This window comes from Musca autumnalis, unplaced genomic scaffold (genome assembly GCF_047663935.1).
Source record: "Musca autumnalis isolate F117 unplaced genomic scaffold, ASM4766393v1 scaffold_1, whole genome shotgun sequence".
NCBI lineage: Eukaryota > Metazoa > Arthropoda > Insecta > Diptera > Muscidae > Musca > Musca autumnalis.
The window spans coordinates 119490878-119518079 of record NW_027411644.1 but is presented as its reverse complement, the minus strand read 5'-3'; the positions used below and the strand labels follow the sequence as shown (position 1 = coordinate 119518079).

At 34.9% G+C, this 27202-nt stretch overlaps 1 protein-coding gene and 1 long non-coding RNA gene across 2 annotated transcripts; one reads left to right on the top strand and one right to left on the bottom strand.

Annotated features, from left to right (window-relative positions):
* Window positions 1-240: 240 nt before the first annotated feature.
* Window positions 241-1052, bottom strand: LOC141390791 (uncharacterized). The gene is made up of 3 exons (XR_012409470.1): window positions 914-1052; window positions 639-803; window positions 241-461 (listed from the first exon to the last, which is right to left on the bottom strand). It is a non-coding gene; the product is annotated as an uncharacterized lncRNA (long non-coding RNA).
* A 5847-nt stretch (window positions 1053-6899) lies between these two features.
* Window positions 6900-11244, top strand: LOC141390790 (odorant receptor 83a-like). Its single transcript, XM_073963757.1, has 6 exons — window positions 6900-7635; window positions 7709-7872; window positions 7990-8189; window positions 10098-10398; window positions 10474-10743; window positions 10832-11244. The coding sequence occupies exons 1-6, from the start codon at window positions 7218-7220 to the stop codon at window positions 10889-10891; spliced, it is 1413 nt and encodes a 470-aa protein (XP_073819858.1). The 5' UTR covers window positions 6900-7217; the 3' UTR covers window positions 10892-11244.
* The last annotated feature ends 15958 nt before the right edge of the window (window positions 11245-27202 follow it).

Below are 27202 nucleotides of genomic sequence, written 5' to 3'. Positions count from 1 at the left end.
TTTCAATAAAGACAACTGTCGGTATGCTACATAAATTGATTCATTTATACCGAGTGGTTAAATGTATGTGTAGTGATAAGAATTTAGGTAAGAACTTAAGAATTTAATTTATCATATTTAGTCCACGAATTTTCCCAAACCCAGCCTTATCTCGCATGTTCGCAACAACACCTACTGGTAAATTTTCCCTTATCACCCAACCCTTTTCTATGTTAAGAAATAAATCATAGTTGCATGAAAACTAATAATATATTACAAATTTAATTTATTGAAATAAATGTCTGCATCTTTCAGATCATTATGCATATATTCTACTACTTTATTACGCATACTTAATTAATATTAATTACTGTAAAATACTATTAACTCTTTCTCCCTTGATTGCCACTAATTTTGTTTCCGTCAAAGATTCCTGGTTGAAGAATTGTAAATGTTGGACTCGTAATATGAGTCATATGTCCCTGAAATGGTATACATATATGAATTATTCGATTTAACAAGTTCGCAATCATGTCAAAAATACTTTAATACGCAACGCACACAAAAATAGCTGAATATACCTTTTGCGTACTAATGCGTAATAATTTTATTACAACAAAAAATTAAAAACCACTTAATATTCAATTTGAAATTATTACCTGTAAATCTCTTACGGTAGCAAAAACCAAACGAAACTGGTTTACAGAGTTAAATAGCCGTTGTAATGTTTTACTCTAGACCCAATTCTAGAATAAATACCAGTCCCCGAATTGAAACGCCATTCAATTGATACATCTGTATTTTTTCCATTCTAGAATGTCAATCTTCAATCACAAAAAAAATAAAATAACAAATAAACAATTTATAATAAAACTACGAATATATTCAAATAATATTGCCTTAGTGACACAAAAAACAACTTGTTATTTTTAACCTTCTCATGCCACAATGCATACAATAGACAGCGTCCTTTTGACACTTTTATTTAACACTTCGAAGGTTTCAGAAACAACAAAAATTCAACTCCGCCCCTAACATTTACCGAATAAAAAATGGTTTTAGTCGTGTTTTCAATAACATATAATAAACACAAAATAGACGAAACTAAAAGTTCATAAAGCAATTTAAACTCCCATTAACCCTTTTCGATGGAATTTTCCTACGGATGAATGCAGTCATAAATGTCAATCTATTTTTTTTTTTGTTTGGCGTGAAAGCAATTTTGAATGTTAAAACTAATTGAGTGAAAACTCATGAATGTATGTAAACTCCAGATGCATGTAAACTACATATTCACATTTATTAGGGTGGTTTAATGAAGAAGATGTTTTATAATGCCCTGTGTACGTATTACTGATTTGTTATTTTGCTGGGTTGCTTTGTGATATCCTTGAATGTCAATAATGATGTCAGCTGCTGGCGGAAATTCTACGGCCCAGAATTTGAGTTTACTAGCAAAAACCACCATGTTCAATCAATAACGATTTGCCGGGTACATTATCAGAATACCACAAATTGAATTAGAAATATTTGTCATTACAATAAAAATATGATTAAAATTGAAATAGTTTGGTGACTTTTGGAATTATTGTAATGTTTGACGCCAGAATTCGTCGAACATTTTCTACCCGCCGCTATTAATTATATTGGAATCTGATTTCAGCCATTTCAGTTGGATTATGTGGCTAAAACTTTAAAAATAGCGAAAATGGGGCGGTACTGTTCTATGAGGGCCGATGTAGCTCATTTTCTATACCAAACATACTAGGAGTAATGGAAACTTCTGCTCCAAATTGTGAACCGATGTAGCTCATTTTCTATACCAAACATACTAGGAGTAATGGAAACTTCTGCACCAAATTGTAAAGCTCCATCTTAAATATCACTATGCAACACTGAAAATGCAAACAACTTCTAGTATGCCTTTTTTGCATTTATCAGGCCTTTATCTCAGAAACGAATAGGAATTTGGCCTTGCTGTCTTTAGCTATTTTGTAGCCCTAAACTCCATCTAGGGCATCATCAAAATCTATAAAATATAGAATATTTTACATAATTGCTGAAATTCTGGTCAGTATCGGCTAAACTGTTGGGAGTTGAATCAAGTAACCTTTGCAAAAATCTTCCAAATAAAGTTCTCAACAATTTTTTAGAACTCTAGAATGCTTACTTCATGTTGTTTCAGCGGTATTTTGCATCATATCTTTTACAACACGTATTTCAAACACAGTTCACACCAACAGTTTATTGTCGCATTTGACCACATTTTGATATATTTATTAAATCGTCGTTGAAAAATGTACTGAAAACAATGGCATAGAGGCATTTTCTAAAGAGTTGTGTATTATATTCCAGGGAAGATTTTTCCAAAAGAAAATATTCAGAAAAAATTAACGGTTTTGGAGATACGGTGCGAAATGTATAAAAATTGTGGAATTTTTGCATATATTTTGAAAATTGAGGCAATAAATGTAGTTTTTTGACTTCATTGTTTCTCCACATATTTTATTCTTGTCCTTATCTACAAATTTGCTTCAGAGGTCAGAAGAAGATTCGCATTGGTTTCAGAGATATAGCCCCGAATTTCTTTAAAAACTCAATATGTAACCATGTTTAGATGGGACCATAAAATCCGACCTGGATCTGACTTTCAAAAAATTATCAGTTTGCACAAGATCACCTTAAAAATGTTGCACAGTGTATTGCGAACTGTATCTTGATTTCAAGAGACGGACGGACATGTTTATATAAATAAACTTGTAGGTAAATCATTTTTATTTTTCAACGTCCACAGTTGGTACAAGTCTATTTTGTGTGTTTATTAGGGTAATGACTTTTTTACAACCTCATATCCCTATATCAAGTGTTATTCAGATAAAATTGAATCTGTTCAAAGTCAATTCCTTTTGTTTGCTCTCCGCGGCTTAAATTGGAATACATCTGTACCGCTCCCCCCTTATGAAAGTCGTCTTATGTTAATTGACCTGCCTACACTCGAGAGAAGACGTTTCATGTTGAAATCAATGTTTATTATAAAACTGACTCGTGGATTAATTGATTCTCCATTTTTATTAGGCGAAATAAATTTTAATTTCCCGTCTCGTTTAACTCGTAATTTTATCCCAATAAATTTGCCACTCGTTAGAACCAATTATGAAGCTAATAATCCCATGAGAGCTTTATGTGAATCCTTTAATAATATATATAATAGTATATAGTTTACTGACCCTTTAAACTTGATAAAAAATTCTATTATGCGTATGTAGTGAGTGCCAGACACGTATGCATGATTTGTGATTTAGTACTTCTTCATCTAACCTTATTATAATTAGTTTTAGTGTATTAATACTTGTTTACTTTTATTGTATGCCGGCTGATTTAATATGTAGCCGGTCATCCCATCATTCTACTAACCCTCCATAGTCCGGTCTATGGGGTGTACGCGTTCCCTACGATATAGGGAGGTGGCCCCCTCGGTCGGGTGGGGCGGGAAAGAGAGGCGTGGGACCGAAAGAAAAAAAAAAAAAAAAGAACTACTGACCTTTCCCTGCTGCAAATTGCAATAACGTGTCTACTAGATAACGGGCCTACTGCCTAATATATAATGGGTTTTGTGTAGAGAACTACATTTTCCATTCCCAGTTTTTGCAGTTATTGCAAATTACATGGTGCCCTGCGTATTAATTGTCCACTTGGATTTTTATGCATACATTGCAGCATGGGTCGCTTTGTCACCTTTTTTCAAAATGTTTCCCCACCCAGGCAACATCAAATTTTCAACGGTATAAAAATACCCTTCGGTAATGTTGGTGACATTTTCTAAGTATTTCAGCCATGTAAAACTTCTCTACAAGTGGTGTGTTAGGACACGCCGTTCGGACTCGGAGATAAGCTGTGGGTCCCATATCATTGAGCGAATATGAATGGGGGGACACTCACTCAATGATATGGGACCCACAGCTTATCCCCGTGATTGGTTCTGGGGTATCATCATCGCCTCCTCCATTTGATACCAAAAGCTTCCTAAAGTGTTCCTTCCAGATCCTCAGGACGCTATCTGTAAAATCGTTGGACTTCTTTCTGAATTCTGAACATATCGAGTTTCTCCGCTTACGTTTTTCCTCTTTCGCTTTCTTCTAAAAATTCGCTTCTCCTCTTCTCCCGATATTTTTCCTTGGCGCTTAGTGTTGTTACTGACTGCAGGGTTGACCTGTACACCGTGTTCTTTTCTTCAGAATCCTTACGACATTCCTGATCGTATCATGGGTGGTTTTTGGTATCCAAGTATACATTTTGAGGCATTTTGGATAATGGGCTATTCTTTGCCATTGAACTTTGACAAAGAGTAAGCTTGTGAGTAAGATGAGCGGAGTAGACTTGTGCTGCCTGTTGTGTTCACAGCTTCTGGACATCCAGCTTCCGTCCTGTGTTAGATCGCACTTTTGCTGCAACATTAAGACGAGTGCGAACCTTGGCTGCTACAGGCAATGATCCGAATCAATGTTCGCTCCTCGAATCGATCTGTGTTTTGTATATCACAACATGATCGATCTGATTTCTGGTTTTCTCATAATGTCCCCATCCGAGTGTCCTCCGTCTATCACAACATGATCAATCTGGTTTCTTGTTCTCCCATCTGAGGATATCCACGTAGCATTGTGTATATCGAGGTGTTGATAATGGTGCTACTCATTCCCATGTATCGATCAGTCTCATTCCGTGGTCGGATGTTTCCGCATGAAGGCTGAACTTGCCGTAGAATATATCCTTGGTCTGTTCATCTTTCTCTTCGGTCGAAACATGGGCGCAGATGAGACTGATGTTAAATAACTTTGGATATTTACGAATTGTGGCAATTCTCTCATCTACCGGAGAGAATCTGGAGACCAGGTTTTTAAAGTTTACGACCTTTACGTCTGCTCGATTCCATTGCGCTTCCTGTAAGGCGATAATATCCGCCGCTTTGTACTTATTAACTATGTAAATCCGCCAGTGCGCAAACTGGTCGTCAACTTCAGAAGAGTTTGTTTTTCTTTATCTTTGTTCTTATTCCCTCCACCATGGATGGAGGGTATAATTAACATTGTCATTCCATTTGTAACACAACGAAATATTCATCGGAGACCCTATAAAGTATAAATATTCTTGATCAGCATAAAATTCAAAGTCGATATAACCATGTCCGTCTGTCCGACAGAAAGTTCGCTAACCGCCCGTCTTCTAAAATCGCAATATTTAAAATAGAGTTTTATAATTTTGTATAGAAGTTTCCATTACTCCTTCGACGTTTGGTATAGACAGTGGGCTATATCGGTTCACGTTTTGATATAGCTCCCTTAGAACGGTACCTCCCGATTTTCGGTATTTTGAAGGCTTTATCCAAATTTTCTCACCGAAATATATAAAATTTGGTACCTTTTCTTCTTTGGGGCTACAAAATATTTTCGCGGAAATTTTTCAGTACAGGCCCACGTTTTATATAGCCCCCATATTACGGTACCTCCAGATTTTCCCTATTTTGATGGATCTAGCCTCATTCTCAAAACGAAACGGCTGAAACTTGATGTTTGACCTTCTTAGGGCCTACAAAACTTTCCCCCAGGAATTTGTCAGTACAGGCCCACGATTTAATATACCCCCATAGAACGGTACCTCCCGATTTTCGGTATTTTAAAGTTGTGGCCTCAGTATAAAACTGAAAAGTGTGAAATTATTGTTATTAAGTCTTCGTTGGAGATATAAACCTTTCCACCAGAAATTTGTCAGGACAGGCCCACGATTTTATATAGCCCCCATAGAACGGTACCTCCCGATTTCGGTATTTTGAAGGTTTTAGCCTCATTCTCACAACGCAAAGCTGAAATTTGGTGTTTGGTTTTCCTTGAGGTCAGAAAACTTTTCCGCAGAACACAACACAGGCCCCCTTTTTATATAGCCCACACAGGCTATATAAGATTTTAGCTTATTTTTCACAAAAAAAACCGTAATTGGTCATTTAAGGTTCCAAGAGGTCAGAAAATTTCTCAACAAAAAATGGACAATAGGAAACTATATTTGCCATTTTACTTCAATACAACTCGTGGCGAAGGGTATGAAAAGCTCGGCCCGGCCGAACTAAACCCCTTTCTTACTTGTTTCATAATCGAATGTTTTTTATAGGATGGGTTACTAACTCGATGCCCGACGCATTACCTTTAAGGGATGTTAAAGGCAGTTCACCAGGTGACATCACTTACGTCATCCGATATGGAAATTATATTTCGCTTGTGTAAGAGGTTCTGCAGCGGTCTGACCTTCATTCGGAAATATGAGCAATATAAGAACAAAATTGTTATTGAATCTCATTTAAGGACTATTTACAGCATAATGAGACAACCTGTAACCTGATATAGGTAAGTATAATATGGATCATTAAGACTACGTTACAAGACTACATACACAACTGCATACATTCGATAAACATGTTTAGCAATTCCAGATCAATTCGTTAATGGCCATAGTTATAAGGATTTTAATTTTAACGATTTTTGTGGGTAACCACAAAATGACTTAGAGAATCCCACTACAGATCATAACTTTTATCTAATTCAAAATTTTATAGTGCTTCGAGAGCCTTAGATTGAACTTAAGACCATATATGTATTTTAACCATTATCGGAATTGTACCAAACGATGAACTTATTGTACTTTGATACATAAAAAACACAGTTAAACTACACCCTATTATGTATATTTTTCCATGAATGTCCATTAAACAATTTATTTTAATCAATTATTAATAATGAAATGAAAAAACTTTAAATTTGAAAGTTCACTTAAATCGGAATTAAGAATCAATTAGGAGGCGCGACTCTGTCAAAACAAATAAACGTTGCCTATTTGTTGAGGTTAAAGGGACAGCAATGAAAACGTTGACGAACACTCTATTTCGAAATTAGTTAAACAATTGTAAGCATTTTTAAAACTATGTAAGTGTGTTATAAAAATCTAAAAAGTGTTCTAAAACCTCCCAACGAAAATGAAGGACAGCAAATGAATTCTTTATACAACTAAAGAATGTGACAAACCAAAGGACAAGTCATTTATACTGACCTTTTGTTATATCAAACACAAATTTATGCAAAACATTTAACAGACACATACAAATACCTGTAATGACCTTTATAAAACATCAGACTTTTTAACACCAAATGTCAGTCTGATCTTTGACCATCGTACGACCCAAATCGTGCTATTTAATGACAAGGACGCACACACGTTGCACAGTTGCGGACATCTCTAATAGAATGGAGCCAATCGAAATGAGACGTGATCTTTTTCAATTTATACGCCGCACCATGTATTGGGCTGCCATGTACCCCCTGCATTTGAACCAGCTATTGCCACAGTACATTTGTGGTCTGGGCCTATTTGTTGAATGGATCTACGAACTGTTCCTCTATCTGGTGTCCATACACATTGCCATCCTGTATGTGTGCACAATTTATTTGAATTACGACAGTGGGGATTTGGAGCTGCTGGTCAATTGTATGATACAGACAATCATCTATGTGTGGACAATTGTCATGAAAGTGTATTTTCGTCGTGTACGACCACATCAGCTGGAAGGATTGGTGGACACCATCAATTCAGAGTACAGGACACGTTCGGCCATTGGTAAGCAGGAAACAAAAGCAACGCATGTGGGTGTCTATTCTTTGTCTTTTATTCTTGTCACTTTTATTTGCAGGATTTACGTACGTGACCATGGACCAGTGTTTGAACATGTCAAACAGATGGATTAAAACTTATGTATACTGCTGCTTCATTGGTACGGTCTTTTGGCTGCTGCTGCCCATAGCCTATGGAGATCGTAGTCTACCATTGGCCTGTTGGTATCCTTTAGACTATAAGGTATCTGACAACATAGAACGGGTCATGTTGCCTTAATGCCTTTTAAAGGAATTTTTATCTCTTATCTGTCTCTCTAATCCTAAAGACATGAATATTCTTGTTATTTTGTTGCTTTAGGAGCCTTTCATCTACGAGACAATATATTTTCTTCAATCGGTGGGACAAATACAAGTTGCCGCCGCCTTTTCAGCCTCAAGTGGTTTTCACATGGTATTGGCAATTATAATATCAGGTCAATATGATAGCCTAAATTGCAGTTTAAAGAATATCCTGGCAACTGTTGCGGTACGAATGCATTCATCGAAAAAGCAATTGAGGTATGTTTGGACACTCAACGCACTAAATAGAGTTATACAACTTAATAATATATAAAAGAGCTTGGCGATAAATGAATACCGACCTATCAGCAACCAGGCCAGGGTTACTGTTGGTGTGTAGGAGTGAGATAAAGCTGGAATTTTGAAAATTCGTAAAAAGAGGGAAAAATACCAAAAGATACAAAATTTTGTACCGTGCAATTTTACGAACGGATAATGCTAGAAGCTTTAAATACGGAATATGTGTTATTGTAGGTGACCAAAGTAAGATAAGGCTGGTTTCTTAGATGACCTCATACGATCATAGGTCCTCCAGTAAGCGATCATAGGTCTTCGCTTATGGTTACGACCCCTCCTTTGTGTTACTTGGACCGTTGACCTCCTGTCTGCTCTTCTTGGCATCATTCTCCTCACCAATTTGTACCCTTCCCATTTTGTCATCGTGAGACTGGCCAGTCTCACCACCTGTCCTCCCTGCGGAAGACTTCCCATCTCTTCACTACCAAGGTCTCATTTTGCCTGCGAGAGATAATGAGCATGCGTTCCGTCCCCAGTTTGCAGCTGTACCCTCTTCTGGAAAATCCTAGACTTTTTTCCGGTCATTCCAGAAGATTCTGCGGTCACGCTCTCCCTCTTCATGCCAGAGTTCACCTTGTCTCCCTCTGTCACGGTCTTCTCCTCCACGTTGGACTTGACTAGGTTTGCTCGTTACCTTTGAAGGTAGGAAGCTCTTTTTATTCCCTCCATCATAATATGCAGGGTATAATACTATTTTTCATTCCGTTTGTTATACATCGAAATATTCGTCGGACACCCTATAAGTGTATATAGTCTTGATCAGCATAACATTCTAAGTCGATCTGTTGAAAACAAGCAACAGCTCGCAATGTTTTAGATAGAGTTTTGTATAGAAGTTTCTATTATTCCTAGAATGTTCGATATTGAAAATAGGCTATTTCTGATTTTCGATATTTTGAAGGCTGAAATTTGGTATTTTGTCTTCGTTGCGGGTATCAAAATTTCCACCTGAAATTAGTAGTTAGGTCCACGTTCTCATATAGCCCCCATAGAACCTTCAATTTTCGGTGTTTTGAAGGTTGTGAGCTCAATATCACACAGAAACGTCCTCCCCATGTTGAGAAGCTGTTTCCCAGCATAGATTCCGGAAAATGCACAGCATTATTCGCCGCGGATATGGCGTGTAATGCTGTGCATTTCAGTCAAGGACTGAACCAGAGTAGGCCGTGCGACCGAAAGATTTCAGTAAGGTCATCCATTCGAGTCTATGGGGGCTAAAATATTATGAAAAGATGTTTTTTAGCCTCTGGAAACAAAAACAAACAAATTATGATCAATTCGAAGGTCAAATGGGACTTCAAAATTTAAAATTCCACGCGTCACTTTTTTGGAGGGTCATACTAAAACATGGACATATATATCCTATATTTCAATACCAAAAGTTCTACGGACCTAGAATACATTAGACCAAAATTGTATCCACCTACTTCGATCCGTTCGGACGCTAGAGACTGTGCAAATCTCTCTAGCGTCCGAACGCATTGAAGTAGGTGGATACAATTTTGGTCTAATGTATTCTAGGTCCGTAGAACTTTTGGTATTGAAATATAGGATATATGTGTCCATGTTTTAGTATGACCCTCCAAAAAACAGAGGGACAGACACGCATAGCTATATTGATGTAGAATTGCACGCTTATCAAGAATATTACACTTTGTGGGATCTAAGATGATTATTTCGAGGAGTTACGAACGGAATGATAAAATTAATATTCCCTCCATTATACGATGGAGGGTATAAAAATTAACTCTCCAACTGTCCCTTATCTATTTTAAACATTACAAAATATAAAATTGTCTATTTATTGCCACATTTAAAATGTAATTTCAGAAAACTCTATGAACTACAAGAATTTACAGCTTCGGAAGTAAATGAATTCTATTGTTCGGAAGAGAAAACGTGTGACGTCGACATGCTCGTTCATAGCAGAGATATGACTAATTTGGCTTTGGTGACATCAACTGAAGAATTTCGTTATCATTTTCGTGTAACTTTTACTTCATGCGTTCAGCATCATTGGTACATTTTAGATTGTTTGAAATCAATGGAAAAATTCTATAGCCCCATATGGTTCTTTAAAACTGGCGAAGTTATCCTACTAATGTGTCTGGTAGCGTTTGTGTCTGTAAAGGTAAGAAAAAAATGCAATGACAACAATCCATCCTTTCCACATTGTTCGATTTTATTTCCGACCTCTATTCGACAGTCAACCACAGCTAATTCCTCATTTATGAAAGCCGTATCACTTGGCCAGTATCTGGTTTTGGTAGCGTGGGAATTATTGATTATTTGCTATTTTGCCGAAATCATTTTCATCAACAGTCAACGCTGTGGTGATGCCATTCTACGAAGTCCCTGGTTTCTGCAGATGCGTGAAATGAAAAATGATTTTCTCCTATTTGTGCTGAATTCTTATCGTCCATTTAGACTGACGGCCGGTAAAATGTATCCATTAAATGTCGACCGTTTTCGTGGGGTGAGTAATCAATGGATTTTATCACCCACTAACCTAGCAGAGAGACAATATATTTATTTTTCTTTTTTTTTTCTTATTATTCCTCAAGGTTATAACAACGGCATTTTCATTCTTGACACTACTACAAAAGATGGACGAACGTGTATAAAATGATCGAAATGGTGAAAATAAAGGCTATTATTATGAAACATATTATGTTTATGAAATATATTAATCATCGCAAATTTGCAAAATCGAATGGCAGCCACTGAAAGTTTCATAAGAGTTCATTGATAATAAGAGGGGAAAAAAACATACATGTTCATGTCTTTCATTTACACTCTTTACCAACTATAAAAAAATGTTTCAATATATTTTCAGTGTTTCCCAAAAAAGTGTACTTAGTCTCTGATTAAATTAAATTGCAGCAATCCAGATTTAAGTGCATTATAAGGGTTGCTGGGTGACATGCCAAAACGTCAACTAGATAAAATCTAATCTGAAATAAATATGACAAAAATAGGAGAGTTGGCGTTTTTTATTTGGGATGAGGACCACGGCTGCCAGATTTGACGATTTATCGTCATTTTGACGATTTTTTGGTCAAAAATTGAAAATTGACGATTTTTGCTCAACGATATTTCCTTTAGGGTGCACCTGGAGCAGAAATTTGGCATCTTCACCACAGTTGATTCCAACGGTGTATAACTTTTGTCCCGGAAATGTATACTTCACGAGATATAGGCCTCGAAATTTCCGCAAAACCCCAACTAGGACTTTAGTTAAACGCATTTACTAAACTCAAATCGAGACAAAATTTTTTTGTTACAGGTATGTTTTGACCCTCCGAACACGCGAGTATAATATATAAATGTGGGAAGTCTTAAATCCAAAACCGAAAACAGGCTTCTTAGAAAAAATTCACAACTTAAAAGAAATGTTGATCCCATTCCTGAGATTTGCACCTGTGAATAGGAGAAAGTCTGAATTCCCCGCCTGAAGGCCGGCTACTTAGAGACAAATTCACAATTAAAAACATACCTATTTCTCGGAAAGTGTGGACTTTCCCCACACATATTGTATACTGGTGTCTTCAGGGGGACAAGACTTACCTGTAATAACAACATTTTGTCACGATTTGAATTTAGTAAATGCGTTTAACTTAAGGCCAAGTTAGGGTTTTGTAGAACTTTCGAGGCCTATATCTCGGGAAGTATATATTTCCGAACAAAAGTTATACACCGTTGAAATCAGGACCGAAAGGACTACATTTGGCGAAAATTCCGAATTTTTTCCGCCAGGTGCACCCTAAAGGAAAGGAGTTCCCGATTTTTCGTTATTTTACTTATATGGCAATATTTGGTTTCATTTTTGTTATGACAACATCAAAAATGTTTTTTGAAACCAATTTTAAAAGTTTATCTATGATAAGTCCCACATATCCTTAAAGAGTTTCCACATTTTGTGAACAAAGATGAAAAGCACAAATTGGATTCAGAATTTCGTGAACTAAGGTTTCTTGATTTTGATCAAATTTGATTTCAAATAATGAAACGGATTTATTTCATTTTTGGAATGCAATATTTGATTTGAAATGTGTTGATGTTTCATACGTTTTTCCAGTAATAGCTAAATTTATACGGAAGATAATGGTATTATCCCATTCCTCAGCAAATGTTGTGCGTGTTTTCAGCCAAGTAAATCTTAATAAAATGAAATATCGAAATTCCCTCAATAAAGATTCAATGGAGGGTGTACTTTATACCGAAGATTATTTGAAACTTAACAAAACAAATTATTATGACACATTAATTAAAACTGACTTGTTGAAAATGATAAACTCAAATATTTATTTACAAAAGACGAAATGACTTTTCAAATATTTATGTATAAAATAAATATCTTTCTAGATTAACTTAAAGTACAAACGTGTTTAATAAATTGAATACCCATTTTATGTTCCTTTTAATAAAAAAATATATTTAAATACATCTAAATGTGCGTATTATAATCTTTGACGATTTTATAAAATAGATTTGACGATTTTTATTTTAAAAATCGTAGTTTTGACGATTTTCCATAAAAATAATCTGGCAGCACTGATGACGACTTCTATTTTGCTTTTCAAATAGTCAGGCTTAATCCCATAGTCGTTGTTTTAATATTTTATTAAAACAACTTTAATTTATTAGTGGGCAAAATTTGCGATGTTTGCCCAGGGGTAAGCTGGGAATACTATAGTTTCAGATCTCGCCACAGATCTTCATCAGTTCCCTTGTTGCTTGTTTTTCAACAAGAAACTTTTTATATCCAAGTGTCAACTGCTCGCTGATCGAGAATTTCTTTGGCACTACCTAAACTCGAGCAACTTCACTTGCAAACCAAAACCAATTGACACTTGGGTATTGTGACTACTTTGTATTATAAATACTTCTATAAAAAAGTGTTTCTAAAATAAGGAATGCTTTGGATTTGTGTTTAAGTCAGGAAAAAGTTTTCAATGGAAGACAGAAAAATTTTCAGGCATTCGATTTCTGGTTTTCGAGCTGACAAAAAGTTATTACAATACGTAAAATATTATTAACAATTTTGGAAATTGGAAGAAAATTTATTTGCTGAAAAGAAGCAGATTGGCTGAAGAATATAAATCTTGCTATAAACGTTCCAATTGGATATATCGCTATTTATTATCGTCTCAATTATGGAATTATATATCGTTTGCTAAATATTATATATGGACCACATATGAAGTTTCTAATTGCCCAAACGCTCGTAAATCCTTTGAAAATCTCTTTAACGCAAATTTTATTCGAACAACCCCTGCAAATCTATCTCATCTATTGCCAAATATTATCATTGATTCTAATTTGGGAGTTTTATCGTCATTCGCTAATTGATACAAATCAAGCATCTAATTCATATCTCTGATCGAATACATCTGCCAATTTTGAACTGAATTCAATCCTTTGGTGGCAGAATTTCAGAATTTATGGAATCTAAAGTTTAAATTCGCGGTTAAAAGAATTACTACAATCAATTACAATTGCAAAACGTAAAGGATCATATCACATGGATCGAACTAGAAGTCACAATTTCATATCATAATTACGCAGTACTTATAGTTATAATTCGCAATTCTACACACGTATTAATTAAATTATCATCATTTTATTCATCACAAGCGCTTGTCGACGCAGCCTCCAATTCACAATATAATGTAAGTACTTTAAAATTCCTGTATTTTACATGTATTTCCATCAGTATTATTATTTTTAACACTATTCACCGCGATTTGTTTAATATTACCAAACGAGACTGGCGTATAGTTTTTATAAGTCATTATCATAAACTTTGAATTTTATATTGCTCACAATATTCTTAATCTTGCTATTTGTTAAATTTAATATCATCGAAAATATCATATTAAATATTAATTTCATAAAATTCAGAATTAATCTATAAATTATGGCGATTTATTCAATGTAAATTTTGAGATAGGTCCGCGAAATTGAAGCCATGTACGTTTAGAATGTTTAATGGGCTGACAAAGTTACAGTCGGCATGGTTGGGCGGGTAATCCGACGAATCTTGAACAACTAAGATTCCAAACTTTATGATGTTTCCTTCGTACTTGTAATGACCATCGCGAATAATATTTATTTACTTTGCTACCAAAAACTTAAATATTATTGTAACTGGTTGAGGCTTATTACTTCTGAAAAGAACACCCCCAAGCCCTGAGCTCGGTCGGATCTATTGGTAGCATTTGTCAGAAGAAACAGAGTCTGCTGAGAGGATCGTTACAGTATAAAAAGTTTATATGTACAGTATAGTCTCGATAATTCGGGCACTCGGTAATCCGGACCCTAGAATTTTTTACATTGTAGACTCGGTAATCCGGACATCTCATATTTTTCGTACCTCGATAATCCGGACATCAATATTTTTTTCGATCTTCAACATTAGGTTCTTATTTATTTCATTGACGTTTTCTTAGCAATAACAATTGGTGTATAAATAAGAAAAATTAAGTTTTTCAAAGTTTTCGGTCCACATCTCGTCTTTCAGGATAGCCACTGTTGACACAGTTATACAGTCAATATGGAATTAACTATTTGAATCTGTCGAATGATTTTTCTACCCTTCAACCATCGACGTCTAACTATGATAATCAACAGTGTTCTCAACGTAGTGTTGGGTTACCTTAAAAATCGATATTGGGTGTTCCTTTCCTCTAAGGGAATTTGTTCTTTAGACATTCGATTAGTGAGAAAGTCCCTTGGAAATGTGTAATGTTTTCCAATGATATTTTATCTAGAAATGTTTAAAAAAATTAAAGCGTTGGAACTAATAGCTTATGTCTCCTTTTATTTTCATTCTTTGATATACAAAATCACCGGCAACTACGAATTGTTGTATTGTATTCTCGTAATTATACAATCAATAGATTTAAATTCTATTTTCTTATTCCAACATTTTTATAACATTTATATAAAACAATACCTTTTTTGGTTTCGACGACAATGTAAAGCCAGTTGCTGATGTTCATAGAAATTGCTAAAATATATTCACCATAATGAGATGATTACATTTAAATTCTGAAGTTATATCTCAAGTCGTTAAGGCCTGCGTACATAAGCTGCTTTGCCTGATTGCCTTGCTTTGCTGCTTCAATAAAAACATAAAAGAACAAAGAAGGCCGACCCAATTTCCAACTGATGGCAACCCAGTTCGAAATTTCGTCTTTATTCTATTATTTTTATTACGTCAGAAATGAAGCAGGTAAGCAAGGCAATCAGGCAAAGCAGCTTATGTACGCAGGCCTTAAGAGACTCATGTCCCATGGACACTGAAAATGAATATGTGTACATAGGCTACGAAGTTTATGTCCTTGAATAAAACTTTGAATAAATATACACCAATTGTAAAGAAGTTTTAGGCTACAAAAATACACAGGAAATGTCACCTAAATTACGCTGAAGGAGTAAAATTAAGCAGTAAATTTGGTAGCCAGGAAAGCTGCTTAAAATGGTCGCAACCCGTGATATTTGCTTAATATGAATTCGGTTACCTTAGTTGTCAGGTTATTATCTAGTAAACCTCCGATATTAATGATTTTAACTTACAAAATTATGTGTTTTTGTGACTACTCGGTAATCCGGACAATTCGATAATCCGGGCATCGCCGAAACACGTGGTGTCCGGACTATCGAGACTATACTGTATATTAAATTACAGCAACTTGCATACTGTGCAATGTGCAAACTAAGAAGTTACGGAAAAGAAAATAAACACGCATCGCGATGTCTTGTTTCTTCCGCAACTGAAAGGAAACTCAATTTATTTATAATCATTTCTTACAACTATACCTTACAATCTAAACTAAACACAAATATACGCACAAGTGCATGCTATGCACACAGGAAGCATAATACGCTGTGGCTGATAAAAATACATACATAATTTATGGCCGACAGTTTTGTTATCATTAACCATAGACCTTTATCACCCAATGACCTGATGCATTGTAACCGTCTCATCAGGAGTTATATACTGTTCTTTGAAAACTCTATCTTAAATTCTGCGGATTGACGGACTTCGTAATATCCACTTAGAACTTTATGATTATTATATATACTTTATATATTATCCGACGAATATTTAAATGTGTTTCCGACGGAATGACGAATTTTCTATCCCATACATTTTATGGTTAATGGCGAGCATATCAACCAACTCAAAAACCCAGTAGGGTTTTATAAAGATTGCATAACTGTCCATATCCTTCTGTTCAAATTGGGTTAACGCATGAATTTCGCTGGGAAAATAAAGAACCTCATCATTCCCTGTACAGCACTCAAAAATATACAGTGCTGATCAAAACATTTGCAACTGAAAACATTATTTTATATGTTTACTAGCTGAACCGGTCCGCGTTGCTGGCCCGCTGTTTGGGTTCTCCATGTAAAACTTAGTATTGTATATATTTATCTATCTAGTATTGATACCTCACGAATCATCATAATATAAATCAATGTTTTGGCATAAACCTCATGTAATGGTATCTCCAAATTTAAAATAGAAAATCTCTTTAATTATAAATGATAAACTTTGTGGCCAACATAGAATGGTCGGTACACGTCCAGGTTTTGGTATAGCCTCCATAGAACGGTGCCTCCCGATTTTCGGTATTCTGATGGTTGTAGCCATAGTATTAGATTAAAATTACTATAATTTGTTTTGTTAGTCTCGGTTGGGAATCCTAAATATTCCTACAGGGATTTGTCGTTATAGGTTCATGTTTTGATATAGCTCCCGTAAAACGGTACCACCTTTTTATTTGCGCTTTGTATGCAACAGTGACAAAAATACTCTTCAGCGTAATGTAGGCGACATTTGATGAATCTCCGTGCACTCAATGATATGGGAGTTGTCTCCCATGTTTCTTCGAGGATATGTATTCTTTTTTTTTTAATTTGCAAATTCTGTATCCGAATATTAGCGATAATGCAACATCTTATAAATGTATTGAAGTATTATATGATTTTCATGGGATATTACTTCAGTGGTTTTAGCCACATTATCCTACCGAAATGACAATAACTTGGTATTTCGTCTCCCTTGGGGGTATAAAACATTTCTGCAGAGAATTATCGGCATAGGTGCACGTTCTAATACAGCTACCATCGCACGGTACCTTCCGAGTTTCGATATTTTGAAGGTTGTAGTCTAGTTATCACACCGAAATGGCTACAATATGGTCTTTAGTCTTCATTGTGAGTATAAAATATTCCCGTATAGAATATTCGGTAGAATTTTATTATGTAGCTTCCATCGATTTTCGGTATTTTTAAGGTTTTAGCGGCATTGTGCAAGAGAAATGGTTATATTTAGTACTCGTATTTAGTCTCCCTTGGAGGTATCAAATATTTTAGCAGAGAATTGTCGGTATAAATCAGCGTCGCCCATAATATTTCCATCAATACTAAAGCATGTGTGTATGCATGGGTGAAGAAAACAACAACCACACGATGTCCATTGTTTCTTTATGTACAGTGTACATGAGAGAGAGAAGCAAACGCAAAAACAACTCAGTGGTCGCCCTCACTATACTGTCTTTCAAAGAAGCGCGTCCCTGGTATAAATCCACGTTTCCATCCATTGTTTTATGGGGGCGATATGACCCCATAAAACAATACCTACCATTTTTTCGGGATTTTGAATGTTTTAGCTACATTATTCAACCGAAATGGTTGAAACCTGATTTCAATATAATTTGTGGTGGTGGGTAAAAAGTTCGGTACGGTCGATATTAACGTTGTTTTTACTTGTTGTTAACAAAGTGTTGTTTCATTGAACTCGTTACTATTTTACACTCCTACATCAGTGATTTATAAAAAACATCAGTGATTCATAAAAAATGACTTCAAAATGCTAGTTTGATTTATCTAGATTCTGTTGTATTAAAAAACGTGGTCTTGATCGAGTTATTCCAAATACAGAAGTCAATATTCATGGCGTGTTTGCTGTCCCACTTACTAAATTTGTAAATCTAATCAGTAAGATTTCTTAAAACCCTTTGTTGGGGGAGGTCCAAAACCTCTCCATTTTCGGTATTTTCCCTCCTTATGAACCAACACACAAAATTTCATCAACTTCTGTTCAGTCGATTCGAAAGTTCAATTTAGAACATCCTGTCTGTCTTAAAGAACTTTATATACACTTAGATTGATTATAGATACACCGCATTGTTGGTCCGTCGTTCGGTTGAGAAATCAGACAAAACTGTGGTGGTTTTTTTTTGCACCCTAATTGCAGTCTGTCACAAATGTTGGTATGCAACATTGAAACGAACATGTATTATGGATAAAAGGTTGAGTTGGGCAATCTCGTTCAATTGAACAATCCGGACCATCTCGTTCAGTGGACACCGGTAATTTCTTTGACAAAACTATGTATACTTAATTTCACACGTTGGTTTTTATGATGTTACTCATTCGTCGTTGAACGAGGACAGTGATCCGGATCGTTCAATTGAACGAGATTGCCCAACTTTAATAAAAGGCACTATAACTTATTGAAAACAACAAAGAAATAGTTTTATTTGACAGACGTGAGGTAGTCTTCGGTGCAATGAACGAAAAGTGTGTAATATCTGCATACATAAGAAAATGTAAGGTTCGAATCCCAAAAAGTCCAACATTTGTATCACAAAAGTAAAAGTATGCACTGGAGAACCCTTGTGGGCCTGTGAAAAATTCTTGATAGTTTTGTCACTATAAGTACTGTAACTGTCATTAAAACCAATTAATATCCTCTTAAGGATCTTAAATACATATTTTGTTATAATTTGTTCAATAGAATAGTCCCTAAGTGTAAGGATTATTAGATGTTTCAAAAGGACAATGGCCCTAAAAATATGAGTTTCCTTCAAGAAATTTCCGTTTTATGAAACAGGACAATTTAGAAGTCGATTAAAATAACACCATAAATAAATATAGAGGACAGAACACCGGAATTCTGTCGCTACAAAAAAAAATCGGCAATTCATTAAAATATTGAGAAATCTCAAATGGTTGCAGATATGGACAGAAAGTTTTTACTCATTTCGTTTGGGAAGCAGAGATGGCTTGTCAGAGAGTGTGACATATATGAGATACTGTTGCGACGTATAATACATACCTTTCGAAAACGCCGTAAAAAGCAATAGGTTTTTGACAAATGTAACATTTTAGAAGATTTTGTGGTTTCAGACGAACAGATAATACAATTATTTTAATATTGTTGGAATTGAATGAATCGCCTCCACCACTGACATGCAAAATGAAAAGACTCTGGTAGCAGATACTGCGGTACTCCGGGGATCAAACTATTTTCTCTTCTTCTATTCTATTTTCTCCAAGCCGGCGGAAAGAAATCGTAGAAAGAATTGCACCCACCACAGTGTGAAAAATAGACGTCAAGTCCGATAAAGCCCATTTGTTTTGATTAAAGATTGTGTTCCCGAAAACTTCGGACTCGATGCTCTCAAAAAATACACAAAAAAGCTGATGGGGTTATATGATCTAAAATGTCGATAGTCTCTTCAGAGCAATCGTCCAAAAAGAATGTTATGATCCTTGATGTCGTCATCGGCGCTAGTCAGTGCTGATAACTCAGAAACCACAAAAGGCGTTGATTTAGAATCAGTATAAATATTTGCAAGATGACGACACGTATAGAGATTAATAGCGCAGCAATTTGTTGGTTCATGTTTCCCGTACGAGTTAGGACCTCCCCGCAAGGTCACTTAGAGGCCCAATACCAAGAAAAATGCCTATATGAATACATCGAGGTCTTTTTCCCTTTTACCTTTCTCATCAACTTGAGACCACCACTTTTGAATACAACAATCTATTAAAAGGTTTACGACGTTTCCTACTTTTTATACGTTCTATGCAGGCATATGACGTTTTCGATGTTTATAAAATTTTGACTGTCGAAAACCTAAAAAATTGTTATACGGATCATCCCTGTTCGCACGGGTGTCAAATAACCGAAAACCAGGGGCCAAGGTGGCAAAATAGTATAGAAATCGGAACAAAATTATAACGATTTTGCCTCCGAGATGAGATGTAGGTTTGGCTACAAATCAAATCAGAAGTTGGCATCTAGCAGAGAGTAAAATAAAAATATGGAGTGTATTGAAATTGAATATACATATATAAATTCCCCTTAACTGATCTAAAAATAGATCATATGTTTTTAACTTATTTTTCGACTTCTAGTGGCCATAAAATAACTAATTATTCAATGCTTATTGACGCTGCCGTCTCTCTAAGGTACTATACCCCAGACGAACGGCAGCGTTGATTTGCATTAAGAAATGCATTTAATTTTACCCTGACAGACGACAGCTCTTGTATTTACGAAACAGCTGATTGCTGGTAAACAACTGTTTTGTTGTTTGCAATGTAAACAACAACATACCATTGCTATCGAAAACGATATCGTTTTCGAATGTTTCTCTATAGTTTTGTGGATATTTTGCTCGAGAACGACACACGACAATGACTTGAAAACGATTCATTCGTCGCACAGTGCAAAATATGATGACTTTAGCGGAACTTTACTAATAACTTTCAAAGCAAAAAGGTGCAGATTCCTAAAATTTTGCACAAATGTTTCTTATATTAGTGGACAGTGTGGGGCTCAAATTGGGCCACATAGACCCGCGGTTTCCTGTAGCGCTCATGTGAGTGGCTGCCGTTTTTTACGTTTTACATTCATTTTTCAATCGATTTTGATGCAAATTGGTATATTGAGTTTTCAGCGGATAGAAAACTTATGTACAAAATATTTTCAATATAGGTTCGCGTTTTGGAATAGCCCCCACATGCCCTCATATTGGGTATTTTAAAGGTTAAAGACAAACATTGCAGCCGATTTTGATGCCAATGTAAATTTTAAGATGTTAGCGAATAAAAAACCTCCTCACACAAAAGCTGTCAACATAGGTCCACTTCTGGGTGAAGCCCCACAACCCTACACATCTATTAAGGAGTAAAATGTTAATATTTTTTGTTTTCATTTGTATCTATAATGTTTATTGATGCATTCAGCAGGTCTGCACCATTAATGTTGTTAATAATGTCTTTCAGAGCAAATTCAGGCCTGCACTGCATTACAATTTTTAACGTATTTTGGTATTTGCACCGCAGCATCTAAAAATGTTGCACTATATGTAAATCACCAACATTTAGAGGTCAAAAGTATGATAAATTGCGAGAGGTTTCTTAATTTTACAGAAATTATCATTGTTAGAATTAGTGAGTCAATTTCTTCAAAACACAGTCAACAATGGCGTTCATTGTCGCGTTTACCTTCCACTTTTGGAAAATGCAACTGAATGAAATTTCCGAAGTCTTTTTAGAAAGAAAATCTTGAATATCTCCAAAGACCGCGCGATACCGCACCAGTTTTATAGCTTTGTGAACAGAGGAGAATCCAATCTTTCAGATTATATATATCTTAATACGGAAAATAAAAAATTATAATTTTGAAAACTTACTTACTTACTTAAAAAATCACTTCTTTGCGACTAAAATTGCACGAAAACAATAAGCATTTTTTAAAGTGTAAAATATCATAATTGTTTTGTAAAATATTAAGAAAAATAAATCATGACATACTGACTTACCATTTGTCCGCGCCACTCCATTATTTGAATGAATCAAAAATACATTTCTTACAAAAAAATATTAAACAAAAGTGCATTTTTAAGTCGTTTCTTGAAGTAAATCGGCATACTGAGTATGGACCATTTGCAGTGGAGTACTTAGCTAACGAATTCAATAAAAGTTTAATCAATTTCATGTACTTTGAAAATCCCTTAAAGTTCCACTAAACTTCCCAAATTTCGAACTGTGAGTCGCTCAGTTTGTGGCAGAAAACCATTCGATTTCGAATATCGGCAATAATATTATTAGTTTACGATAGTGGCGAAAAACATTTTTTATGGAGTTTCTTGATGTTTCTGTTGTCTGGCATATGTTGTCTTTATCAACACTTATCTATACATATCTATATATATAAAAGAGCTTAGTGATGACTGAGTGAGTGACATGTATATCATCGCCCAGACGAAACCGCTGAAGCTAGAAAGCTGAAATTTTGACTGTGGGTTGCTGTCGGTGTGTAGGGATGAGATAAGGCAGGATTTTAGGAAATTCGACCTATAAGGGTACGAAAAGTACTAAATATGGTAACCTTTGTATTAGGCAAACGGGAAAAGCTAGAATTTTGAAATTTGGAATGAGGGTAACTGATGGAGAGTTAGAAAGATGTAACAAAGGGTTTTGGGAAATTCGACCTCTATGTGTACGAAAAGTACTAAATTTAGTACCAATTGTATATTTTGAATGGATTTAGCAAGAAACTTGGAATTCGAATAAAGATAACTGTTGAAGTGTACGATTGATATATGGGGTAGTTTTAGTACTTATGTTTACGAAAAGTACTAAATGGTACTAAATTTGGTACAATTTAAATTTGGTTGAATGAATAGAGCTGGAACCCAGCAATTTCGTACTTATTTCGTACTAAATATCGTATCCATGTTATTAGGCAAACCGGAAGTGCTAGAATTCTGAAATTTGGAACGAGGGTCACTGATGGAGAGTTATAGAGAGAACCCTTTGGTATGGTTTTTGGAAATTCCACCCATAAGTGTACGAAAAGTACTGAGCGGATATAGCTACAATCTTCAAATTTGGTATGGGAATCAAGGTTGGGAAGTGATGTTGATATAAGGAAATGATTTTGAAAGTAATAAATCGTACTAAATTTGGTACAATTTGGATTTGGGTGAACGAATAAAGCTGAAAATCGGAAATTTGGAGTTTAGATTACAGTCGAAGTGAAATATGGGGGTTAGTTTTGGAAAATCATACTTATGTGTACGAAAAGTACTTAATGGTACTAAATTTGGTAAAATTTGGATAGACCTGGAAAACTGAAATTTGAAATTAAGATTACTGATGGAGTGAAAAACTGAGGTAGTTTTGGAAGTTTGTACTTATGGGTACGAAAAGTACTAAACGTTACTAAATTTGGTACACATTGGATTTGGATGAACGGATAGAGCTGGAATCCTGAAATTAGGAATTAAGATTACTTTTGGAGTGTAGTATTGGAAATTCGTACTTATGGGTACGAAAAGTACTAAATGGTACTAAATTTGGTAAATTTTGGATTTGGATATACCTGGAAACCTGAAATTTGGAATTAAGATTACTGATGGAGTGAAGGACTTAGGTAGTTTTGGAAATTCATACTTATGGGTACGGAAAGTACTACATGGTACTAAAATTGTTACAATTAAATTTGGGTGAACGGATAGAGCTGGAATACTGAAATTTGGAATTAAGATTACTGTTGGACTGTAGCATTGAGTTAGTCTTGGAAATTCGTACTTATTTGTACGGAAAGTACTAAATGGTACTAACTTTTGTAACGAACACTTGACGGTGTTTGCAAATACTTCCTTTAGAAGTATCATGTTCACAGAAACATACATTTCGGCATAAACAAACACTAGTAACAGGACTACGGGAGTTTTTAATTTGCTAGCAATAGCAGTCGGCTGGGGGGTTCGCGTCCTGTACTAATATTTATCTGTTCGAACGTTGCAATAATAATACTTTAACTCCCTTTTTAACATAAGAAATTTGTATTTGGCCAATAATTACCTAGGTCCCCTGAAACTAATTGACCCCTGTAGACCTACTAATCTGTCATGAAAAAAATAAGAAATAAGAAATGGTATTGATTTAGGTTGTTTTTCCTTGGGCGACTCCTCGGTGGTTTTTGGAGCGCTAGCCTCATTACCCACCCTACCTATGGTTCTACTCGGCGAATACATTGTTATAGAACCCCTTAACTAATGAAAGAAACTAGATTTTTATTTCGTTTGCAACATCTACTTTAGGGAAACTCCACAAGTTTAAAATTTAGAGATCCATATTATATATCCAATTTATTCAACTTATTGCATGCATGTAAATAATAAAAAATCTTAAATATAATATCGCCAATAATAATTCAGTATAGTTTGACATTTGTTTTCATTTTGTAACTTAATGCTATTGAGGGAAACAGAATTAATTACTATACTTTATAGAATGTAAATAGAAATTACAAGAACGTAGGATTTGATAAACCTACAACTTTATAATCTAGATGTAGGGTGCTTTTTCGAAAGCAAAACAAAACTAATAAAAGTAGAAAAAAGATAAAAGTAGAAAAAAGAGATAAACCACAAAAGTGAAAAGATGGATTATTCGTTGATTATTCTTTGTTACGGATAAGTGTGAAGTAAAATGGGGTGTTTAATAAAGCAAAAACAACATTCACTTACCATACAAACAGCTGATATCCATTGAAGAGGCCTCCCAATTGATGTCGTTCGATGTATGGTTATTATGCTGGAACAAATCTATACGCTTAAGGTTTTGAATATTTCATTAAGTTAATCACTGATTTCAACGTTGTGGCATATCCCTGTTTAGATTAATTTATGCACTATAACTAGGTTTCTTTGTAGGTTTAATTTTAATAATTACATTATACTTTTCCTGACACTTTCTATGAAATTTTTAGGCATTACTTTATGTGTATTGTATTACATGCAAATTTTAACAATCAATTATAATTATTATATTTTAATTCACTTTTCAATATCCACTGATGTATTTTTAACTCTTCAAAAAAAAAACTATTTTAGATTAACATTATATTACCGTTCAATTCAACGCGTCACACAAAACTAGATTTTTGTGAAGAATGCAAGAAATTAGTTGAAGGTCATAATTTGTTGTTGTTTTACAACAGCAATTAGAGACAGAAGAAGAGGAAAAATGATCAGTGAATATGGAACAGCTATTTTGGTTGTCGTCAAATCAAAGAGAATGCAAAAGAGTCAAGAAAGTTTTATATGAAGTTTTTGTTGTTATCAATACTTAAGGTTTGTTTCTTTCTTCTAAGAGGATCACAATTGAATTCTCTCTGTAACCAGGTTGGTTCCAGATGAAGTTCCAATGGATATTAGGGAGGTCCAATAATATTAAAATAATGTTCAGAGGTGCCGCTACTGTGAAATCGCTGGTCGAGAAGATTTGAAAATTGCTCCAAAAATAAAAACGACCAAAACTCCAATACTTAGTTTGATTACCAAAACATGAATCCAAGGGAAATTTGGTGAATTCAAATGATGTTCGAGACTGGACTTCTGTAGGATGGTTCAATACTTTTCAACCATCTGAAATCCACGTTTGTAGAATGCTTGGGGTACTGATGACACTTTCCTGTGAAAATAATGAGTTCACCCACTGTTCAACTGTTCTTGACTCCGGATATAATGTTATGACCCGTCTATTTGGACATGTGACAATTGATGGCTTGGAGAAGACACGCCATGTACAGTTGCGTTGAAAGTGCAAATTTCACCTTAAAACTTCTTATTGATTTTGGTATTGGACAGGTTTGTTGGATATTCGTCTGCAGATAAGGAAAAAAATCGTTTTCCTTGGATAGATATAAAGGAAACCTCCACCATTTATGTCGGGTCGCTCCAAAATCTGGAGCTAACCTTACAATTTCCAAGTAAGGAGTAAATTTTCCTAAATATTTCAAAAATTACCACTTTTGTTCAAATATATTTGAGTAATAAAGTTTACCTTTTGATATTTTAATTGAATTTTCGAATAATTATAATAATATCCGTATATAGGAAAATTATGACACTTTAATTTTTTATGAGGTTAAATTTTTTTTTAACTTAAGGATCAGAAGATAATTTGAAGTGTACTCTATGCGGATTTAGAGCGAAAAGAATGTACTTAGGAAAAAACGTGTTTCAAGAAACCTCTAGTTAATCGATTTGTAAGGGGTTAAAGCGTAATGCCAAAATTGGTAGAAGGTGATAAATGTTGCCAGATTGCGACATACCAAAAGGAATTGAAGATAATCAGATCGATAACTCTTGGAATATTGGAATCGGTAGATATTACGACCGTTAAATTTATTTCCTTTATATTTAAAAATAAAACAATCAAAAATCGCAATTTCTTAATGAAAGTTCACTACACTTTGGTAGAATTTAGATTTGGGTGAACGAATAGGGCTGGAATCCTGAAATTTGGAATTAATATTACTTATGGAGTCCAGGATTGAGGTAGTTTCGGAAGTTCGTACTTATGGGTACGATAAGTACTAAATGGTACTAAGTTTGGTACATTTTGGATTTGGGTGCACAGATAGAGCTGGAATCCTGAAATTTATAATTAAGGTTACTTATGGAGTGTAGGATTGAGGTACTTTTGGAAATGTACTAAATGGTACTAATTTTGGTACAATTTATATTTGGGTGAATGGATAGAGCAGGAATCCTGTTTTAAGTTGATTGTTGGAGTGCAGGGTTAAGGAAGTTTTGGAAATTCGTACTTATGGGTACGAAAAGTACTAAATGGTACTAAATTTGGCTCAATTTGGATTTGGGTGAACGGAGAGAGCTGGAATCCTAAAATTTGGATTACTATTGGAGTGTAGGACTGAGAAAGTTTTGGAAGTTCGTACTTATGCTTACGAAAAGTACTAAACGGTACTAAATTTGGTACAATTTAGTTTTGGGTGGACGGATAGGGTGAAATCCTGAAATTTGGAATTACTGTTGGAGATAGTTATTGAAATTCGTACATTCTTACGAAAAGTACTGATGGTATTATGAATAGAGATGCCATTCGGAAATTTGGTATTAGAGAGACCCTCTTGATGTGTAGGGTTGAGATATGAATGTGGTTGTGAATATACGTACAATAAGTGTACAAAAATTATAAAATGGCACAGAATTTGGTTCAAATTGTTATTGTGTAAATTAGTAGAGCTGAAATTGTGAAATTCGGTATTATGTATACGTACTTATGTATACGAAATATACTAAATT

What these genes read in the sequence shown, in the direction of transcription:
- LOC141390790 (XM_073963757.1), top strand. Translation starts at nt 7,218, where the DNA reads ATGACAAGGACGCACACACGTTGCACAGTTGCGGACATCTCTAATAGA. An exon ending in CAGGACACGTTCGGCCATTG is followed by an intron (nt 7,636 to 7,708) that starts GTAAGCAGGAAA and finishes TTTTATTTGCAG; the next exon opens with GATTTACGTACGTGACCATG. An exon ending in TCATCGAAAAAGCAATTGAG is followed by an intron (nt 8,190 to 10,097) that starts GTATGTTTGGAC and finishes ATGTAATTTCAG; the next exon opens with AAAACTCTATGAACTACAAG.